We start from the raw sequence: 9,120 nt of genomic DNA, 5'->3' as shown, positions 1-9,120 counted from the left end.
GCCAAGATTTAAAAAAAAAAAAAGAGCTTTAAAAGTATTATGTATAGGCTAACATTTTGTCACACCAGGGGCGTAGCCATCATTTCAGAAGTGACAGAAATGTCAAATACAATAATTTTATGTATGCATGTATTATTATAATTTATTTATTTTTACAAGGAATTCTTTTCTGATCTATTACTTTGAATTTGCTATAAGAAATCAAATACACTTCTGGACAATAATCAATCATTTGTAATCTATAATTCTTACCTAATGGCAATTTTATGATTGTTTTATATACTACAAACCATTATTTCAATTTTCTGCACAGAATAAGGTAGAAAATATACTTTATAGTTTCTGTACTGTAATAAATGATATGTCAATTAGCACTTCATCATTCATAAATTTTATTTATTTATTGTGTTTATTGTCTTAACGCTTTTTATTCAGATTAGCTGCAGATATAGCCGGGCACGTCTTATGTTCTATGAGCGCGAGATCACTTCTCTTTCAGTGCAAAAACTCTCATTTTCATAAAATAAATGCTATAGTATTTAACTTTTCCTCTCCATCGGCGAATGATGAATCTGAAAGAAAATGCGCCCGATGTCTGTTTGCTAGCAACGAACGCTAGTTTCATGCATCTGATTATCAGATAAACCTCGTGCTCTTATTTCAAGTTTGTTGTTAATGCGGTTATTTTAACATTTTCCTTCGTACATTTGGTTGAAGGACATTGTTAAAACACATTTATCATTCAATGGAACTGAATTTCTATGGTGCTGTGAATTTCTGAATTTGTATGCTTTAGACGCTTTTGCTCCGTCCATGCAATAAATACGTAGCCTTCGACTGCTCAGGTAATGTCGTCGGTAAGATGCCGAGAGCCATTGAAAAACTACAGAAAAGTAAAACTACTTCACTTTAGCATTACTGGCCACGAGTACTAAGGAGAGATCACACATCAGCTGCTCGTGTCAGTGAGACCAACGGAGCGCGAGCGCAATCCTGTGACAGTCACAGGCGGTAAATAGTGGAGTGCGTGAAGGAGAGATGAGAGGCACGAACACGGTTCAAGGTCTCCATTAATTTGTGCTTGTAGTAATTTAATGTGTATATATTTTGAAAGCATTGAATCGCTATAGATATCGCGATTCATTTGATTCTTAGCGTTTTAAATCGATTACTGTCTGAAATCGGCAATTCACGATTCAAAAATCATGTTTCAAGATCGATGCATATGCATCATCAAGGTTTGTAATCGATGCATCGATAAAACGAATGAATTTTTACACCCCTAGTAAATACTGAGAAGAGAACACTAAAAAGCATCATAATACACCTACATAAACTACTGCTTAAAGTCTGTGTTTGGGGTCTTTTGGTTCTTTATTTGATCAAAAATACAGAAAAAACTATAATATTGCTAATTTAAAATAACGCTTTACTTCTTAAATGTATTTTAAAATGTAATTTATTCCTATGATGGCAAAGCTGAATTTTCACTCCAGTCTTTAGTGTCACATGAGCCTCTAAAAAATTATTATAATATGAAGCTCAAGAAACATTTCTTACTATTATCAATCAATGTATTACCAATCAATATCAATGTTGTAATCACATCAGCTGCTCGTGTCAGTGAGACCAACGGAGCGCGAGCGCAATCCTGTGACAGTCACAGGCGGTAAATAGTGGAGTGCGTGAAGGAGAGATGAGAGGCACGAACACGGTTCAAGGTCTCCATTAATTTGTGCTTGTAGTAATTTAATGTGTATATATTTTGAAAGCATTGAATCGCTATAGATATCGCGATTCATTTGATTCTTAGCGTTTTAAATCGATTACTGTCTGAAATCGGCAATTCACGATTCAAAAATCATGTTTCAAGATCGATGCATATGCATCATCAAGGTTTGTAATCGATGCATCGATAAAACGAATGAATTTTTACACCCCTAGTAAATACTGAGAAGAGAACACTAAAAAGCATCATAATACACCTACATAAACTACTGCTTAAAGTCTGTGTTTGGGGTCTTTTGGTTCTTTATTTGATCAAAAATACAGAAAAAACTATAATATTGCTAATTTAAAATAACGCTTTACTTCTTAAATGTATTTTAAAATGTAATTTATTCCTATGATGGCAAAGCTGAATTTTCACTCCAGTCTTGTGTCACATGAGCCTCTAAAAAATTATTATAATATGAAGCTCAAGAAACATTTCTTACAATTATCAATCAATGTTTTACCAATCAATATCAATGTTGTAATATTTCTGTAGAAACCATTATATATAATCATCCTAAAACAACAGTGTCATTAGAAAATCCATTAAGTTCAATCAGTCAGAGTATTAAACAATATCCCTAAATTATTGACTAAATATCTGTCTCAGGCAGCATAAAACTGGAGCGAAAGTGAAATGGAATATGAGCGTTCCAGAGAGAAAACATCTGTGGAAAGAATTAATGAGAGACGGGGAAAAATATTTTTAAATGTCTCACTTTCCTTGAGCACTTTCCAGAGCACTCCCTGCTGAAACCTGTTTAATCCAGTGTGAATTTAGGCTAGTTTATGCTGGTTACTTAGGTTAGTTTAGGCTAGTTTATGCTGGTTACTTATTGGCACAGCCATGCTGTTCACCAGCAAAACTTAGCTTTGACTGGTTGACCAAGAAAATCTTGCTGGTTAAGCTTGACAAGAAGCACACCAGCATCCAATGCGGTTTTCTTTTCAGCAGGGATGCATGGATTACTTATCCCAATACCAAAATAAAAATCAAACCCAAAATCAAACCCTTTTCAAGATTCAAGCTGGAATCATTGCAGAAAGAAACTCCTTACCATCAGCCCGTTTGCTAGCAACGAACGCTAGTTTCATGCATCTGATTATCAGATAAACCTCGTGCTCTTATTTCAAGTTTGTTGTTAATGCGGTTATTTTAACATTTTCCTTCGTACATTTGGTTGAAGGACATTGTTAAAACACATTTATCATTCAATGGAACTGAATTTCTATGGTGCTGTGAATTTCTGAATTTGTATGCTTTAGACGCTTTTGCTCCGTCCATGCAATAAATACGTAGCCTTCGACTGCTCAGGTAATGTCGTCGGTAAGATGCCGAGAGCCATTGAAAAACTACAGAAAAGTAAAACTACTTCTCTTTAGCATTACTGGCCACGAGTACTAAGGAGAGATCACACATCAGCTGCTCGTGTCAGTGAGACCAACGGAGCGCGAGCGCAATCCTGTGACAGTCACAGGCGGTAAATAGTGGAGTGCGTGAAGGAGAGATGAGAGGCACGAACACGGTTCAAGGTCTCCATTAATTTGTGCTTGTAGTAATTTAATGTGTATATATTAAAAATACAGAAAAAACTATAATATTGCTAATTTAAAATAACGCTTTACTTCTTAAATGTATTTTAAAATGTAATTTATTCCTATGATGGCAAAGCTGAATTTTCACTCCAGTCTTTAGTGTCACATGAGCCTCTAAAAAATTATTATAATATGAAGCTCAAGAAACATTTCTTACTATTATCAATCAATGTATTACCAATCAATATCAATGTTGTAATATTTCTGTAGAAACCATTATATATAATCATCCTAAAACAACAGTGTCATTAGAAAATCCATTAAGTTCAATCAGTCAGAGTATTAAACAATATCCCTAAATTATTGACTAAATATCTGTCTCAGGCAGCATAAAACTGGAGCGAAAGTGAAATGGAATATGAGCGTTCCAGAGAGAAAACATCTGTGGAAAGAATTAATGAGAGACGGGGAAAAATATTTTTAAACGTCTCACTTTCCTTGAGCACTTTCCAGAGCACTCCCTGCTGAAACCTGTTTAATCCAGTGTGAATTTAGGCTAGTTTATGCTGGTTACTTATTGGCACAGCCATGCTGTTCACCAGCAAAACTTAGCTTTGACTGGTTGACCAAGAAAATCTTGCTGGTTAAGCTTGACAAGAAGCACACCAGCATCCAATGCGGTTTTCTTTTCAGCAGGGATGCATGGATTACTTATCCTAACACCAAAATAAAAATCAAACCCAAAATCAAACCCTTATCAAGATTCAAGCAGGAATTATTGCAGAAAGAAACTCCTTACCATCAGCCCTGGAGTAGACGACCAGAGAACCACTGACCAAGCCTGCATACAGACACCCACTCTTGTACACCAGACATGTGACACTGGACTTATCAGGGGAGAAGAAGTGCTGCAGACGAACCTTCTTAGACCGTTGGCTGCTCTTATACACAGATATACTGAAAAATAAAACGTCAATTCATCAGATTAGACTGGTTAATAGACTATAAATCACTAGACAAACAAATAGAAGCCATCACACTCTCCTCTTCATCTATATGGAATTTGTGGATGTATTGGCTGATGCACACACCTGCCTTCCTCCATTCCCAGACACACAGTCGGTGTGCCACTGGCTTTCCGGTCCTCAGGCTTCATCTCACCATTTTCCAAGGGCTCATCCAGAGGCACATACGTCATGCAGAGAATACGCGACTCCACATTAAAACACTCGGTTACTTTGGGATTTGAGTTCTGCAATGCCACAATGGAGACCTGACCCATGTGATTGGTGCAGCTGGCCACCTGAAAAGAAAGATGATTTCAGAATCTACACATCTCACTGTTCCTTCAAACTGTTCAACAAAACTGATTTGAGTACTAAAGTCTGATGCTTTTTCCAAAGGTGATGTCTCAGATCGATGGGACACACGCAGAGTGCTCTTAAAGGAGTGTTGCCCATCATTGCAGGCTCTTAGGTGTCTCAGAGAAGATAATTATTTTATGACTTTCTGTACGGTAAATACAGCATAAAAGCCTTTAACGCAACCTTACACTCACACTGCCCACACAGAACAGTGTTTAATGATGCTTTTAGAGTTCAAAAGAGCTTTAAAATGATTAAATGCTGTTTCAGGGCAAGTACAATTTGGGAACAAACACACAAACACCAGACTGACAGATTCATATCATGTTGGACTCTAATAAGGAAGCTGAACTGATTTAATATAAAGCATTTTAAGTTTTGACCGTAAATTGTCTCACCCATACACATCCGTGACCCATAACAGGCAGATCTGCAGTGCTGTCAGTGTTCACATGAGGCTCAGGGTTGTGAACTGCACACTCCACCTAACACAAATACACATTGGTTTATTAGACCATTTTTGCAATTATAAACAATAATGATAATGAGGACACAATATGTTTGGTTGGTCACCTTGAACTCCTGCAGTTTTGACATGACCACAGCCATCTGCTTGAGTAAAAGAGGATGGTTTTGCTTCCTCATCTGATTACCATCATCTTCAGCACAAAACCAGCCTAGGATGTTGTCTTCCTCTGAAAAAACACATTACATTAGTGAAGCATTCCTCAGATTCTACAAACCAATGATATTCCCATATGTGTCCTCCTGTTGCCAGTATTATAATCCATTTGTCTGTACTGAACTTTTAGTTCTGGCTAGGCTGAGCGATGATTCACACACACTGAACAATATGAATCCTGCCGGCACATTTTTAAAAAAATGTATTACAAACATGTTTATTTAGAAAATATGCTGGGAACATCATATTAAGGTATGTTTAAATGCGTTTCAGACATTTGGGTGCTTTTAAGTCCTAGACCTCTAATCATAGAAGAGTCATAGACAAAGACAGGATATGGAGACACAGGAAATGACACCTACGTAGAGCCAATTTAGCCATCTGCATATTACTGATCCAAGCTTGCTTGATAGATGGACTGAAAGTGTTGAAGACCGCAGTGAAGAACGTGGGTCTACCATACCTGAAAAGTCCAAATCACAAAGTTCAGATTCTTCTCTGAAAAAGTTAACAATGGAAACAATACACATTTGTCTGAATTCATTGTAAGTGCACCAAATCTCTTGGGTAGTCTAAATATCTCAGCACGGGTTCAGCTGGTCTGGCAAACTGTCAGGCAGCTGGAGAAACAGACAGGGTCCTATCCTGTTTATCTGTGACTTTGCAGGATATGGTTTAATAATTGGCCAGTTTCAATACTAATGAACAGATCACAGAATTGATAACTTTCCTACTTTTGTTAGTATTTTATGACTTTCGAAAGGGGCCTTTAAACTTTCATCATGTAGAAATAATAGATAGAATAATGACCAGAACTAAAATAGTGAAGTCATGTAATCCAGACTACTCCCATCACTAACTCAAAAAGAAAGTCAACAGCATACATTTTCCAGAAGTCACAGTGTGTGAGAGAGATTTATGTTATCAGAAGGATTAGTTTGACAGCTGGGAGTCTAAAGATACTCCTATAATCCAGACACTAAAATCCAAGCATACAGTCGCAAATAATCGGTGTGTGTGTATGTTTTTGACAACTGCACACTCTAAAGCTCCTGAACCACAGGAAGAGGATAATAACCGCACAAGACGGTCTTTGGGCTCTGATTAGGGACTTAAGGTCATTCTTTAAGCACTGAGTCACGTAAACACAGAGACATGGCAGTTTGATCATTTAAAAGTCTGAGTTTTAAGACATTCAGGAAGACCAAATAAATCCAAATTATGGTATATTTCTGCTCCCTAATAATAGATAATAATAATACTAAAAAGACAATTGCAATATAATTGAAACAACACATTAACTACAATAAGGAGTTGTAGTTGTAATAAATGGATATGTAAATGCATTTATAACCCTCGAAAAATTTTAATTTGACCATTTTACATTTTGGATCAGCAAGATTTCTTTATAAAGAAATGAATACTTGTATTCACCAATGACGCATTAAATTGATTCAGTATTTTCTTCTACTCAGAGCTGAAGTAAAATGTGAGTCTCTCTCACACACAGATACACCAATGAAACATGGCTCAGAAGGCAGAGTCAGCCATATAAGATCTGTTTTTGTTCAGTTGCATCAGGTTCTGCAAGTATGCAACATTCATCCTTTTAAGAGGAGCTTAAAGATGTGGTAAAAAGGATGTTATTCTCTAGAGTCAAAGTTTTATAAAAGAGGACAAAACTTTGTTGCCCTTGTGCATCATTTTATAAAGACCTGTTAATTGTTAACTAAATTTAAAACTACTAAAAATTGTTTTCAGTCACTGAAATTAAAACAACTTAAATATTAGAAAGGCTATCTTGGCAACTAACTGAAATAAGTTTAAGTACTAATATTACTAAAACAGAAATAAAAATTAAAGCTATAAATTAAAATTAAAAAAAGAAAACTATGAAAATATAAAAATAAAAGCCAATATTACAAATTACTCTAACAGTACATAAATGACTAAAAGAACACTGACAAATACCAAGGTGGTACTTCAGCACTTCACAAAGTCTTACACACTTTAACCAAACTTAACAGAAAAACTATAGAAAATGTATACACTCTTTAAGCTTCAGCAAAATTGAAAAATGTAAAATGGTACTCTGGAACTTCTCCATAACCTTTTCACAGCATCCGTAACAGTGACATCACCTCCCCTCCTGGTAGCTTTATTATTCATGTTTAATTAGAATTTAAAAAGTAAAACGAGAGAGAATAAAGACAGAAAGAGGCTGGGAATGCAAGAGCTCTTGATTCAGTGCTCTAGTTTAAATCAGAGCAGCTCTTGCACCCAGACTGTGTTTTCAGTAACCACAGAGACAAGTCTTTTTCAAATGCACAGAAAAGTGATTTTTCTACCTTCATGCATTAGTAGAAAGGTACAGAGAGTCCAACATTTTTTCTGTCTAAAACTGTAAAAGCTTAAACAATAATCCAATTGAGACCTACAGTGTGAGTTTTTGCATAATATCTTGTCCCTTCATTTGTCACCTCAGCTGTGCTGAACAGAGCACACGCAATGAAACAGGAAAAACAGTCTTTCCTCTTTTGTTCAGCATTGTGAGTCAGTGTGACCTGTTCTCTCCAAACCACAAAAACAGAGCAGACAGCCTCCAAGAGGAGAAAAGACATCCTCAACGGCAGATGATTTTGAAAAGAAATGTTGCAACTGAAGGATGTGAAGGACTGTTTTATTATTATTCTGTGTTTTCTGCACTGGAGTCTCTGACGGGTACAGAATCCAAAAGATGCATATGAAGTGAAGTGACATGTGGCCAAGTATGATTACCCATTCTAGGGTAAAGTGCTCTGCATTTATCCCATCCTAAGTGCACACACACAGCAGTGAACACACACACCGTGAACTCACACCCAGAGCAGTGGGCAGCCATTTATGCTGCGGCCCGGGGAGCAGTCGGGGGTTCGGTGCCTTTCTCAAGGGCACCTCAGTCGTGGTATTGAAGGTGGAAGGTGCTGTACATTCACTCCCCCCCACTCACAATTCATGCCGGACCCGAGACTCGAACTTGCAACCTTTGGGTTACGAGTCTGACTCTTTAACCATTAGGCCACGTCTTCCCTGTGTGATATGTGACCCTGGACCTGGATGAAATTGAGATTTATCATCTGAAAGCTGAATAAATAAGCTTTCTACTGATGTATGGTTCGTTAGGATGGGTACAATATTTTGCCGAGATACAACTATTTGAAAATAAGGAATCTGAGGGTGCAAAAAAATCTAAATATTGAGAAAAATCACCTTTAAAGTTGTCCAAATGAAGTCCTTAGCAATGCATATTACTAATCAAAAATTAGGTTTTGATATATTTACGGTATGAAATTTACACAATATCTTCTATCCTAATGATTCTGGCAGAAAAGAAAAATCTGTAATTTTTGTATTGTTGGATATTGCTACAAATTTACCCATGCTACTTATGACTGGTTTTGAGGTCCAGGGTCACATATGTAAATCAGCACAACATTATAAATATTCATCAAGCATTACATTAAAACCCATATTTACAGGAGGTAGTACAGCAGCCATTTTTAAAACAACCCTCTGACTATAATCCTTGGGGAAACAGGCAATCCACTAAAACAGATGACTTTTAGCGGACTAGAACAGCACTTGGCGAACACTTCAAAGCATACTGCTTTGCATGGTATAATGAGGAGAAATGTTGTGTGTCTAACTTCCGTGCTTTAAGCAGAAAGCTTTTGAGTACTCTCTCTTACCTCCTCCTTTCCCTATCCCCATCTCTCTCTATAGTTT

At 36.7% G+C, this 9,120-nt stretch overlaps 1 protein-coding gene across 1 annotated transcript in view; it reads right to left on the bottom strand.

Moving 5' to 3' along the window:
* LOC107583663 (rho guanine nucleotide exchange factor 10-like) overlaps positions 1–9,120 on the bottom strand; it is a 49,647-nt gene that overhangs the window by 12,929 nt on the left and 27,598 nt on the right. The window contains exons 20-24 of the mRNA XM_016269945.1: positions 5,718–5,818; positions 5,247–5,368; positions 5,072–5,158; positions 4,401–4,612; positions 4,109–4,266 (exon numbers count right to left, since the gene is read on the bottom strand). Of these exons, the coding sequence (XP_016125431.1) occupies positions 4,109–4,266; positions 4,401–4,612; positions 5,072–5,158; positions 5,247–5,368; positions 5,718–5,818 (680 nt within the window). The remainder of the gene's footprint in view (positions 1–4,108; positions 4,267–4,400; positions 4,613–5,071; positions 5,159–5,246; positions 5,369–5,717; positions 5,819–9,120) is intronic.

The sequence above is a fragment of the Sinocyclocheilus grahami genome, unplaced genomic scaffold (assembly GCF_001515645.1).
Source record: "Sinocyclocheilus grahami isolate Dianchi unplaced genomic scaffold, SAMN03320097.WGS_v1.1 scaffold54.1, whole genome shotgun sequence".
Taxonomy (NCBI): domain Eukaryota; kingdom Metazoa; phylum Chordata; class Actinopteri; order Cypriniformes; family Cyprinidae; genus Sinocyclocheilus; species Sinocyclocheilus grahami.
The sequence above is the reverse complement of the archived record's forward strand: the minus strand, read 5'-3'. Positions and strand labels throughout refer to the sequence as shown.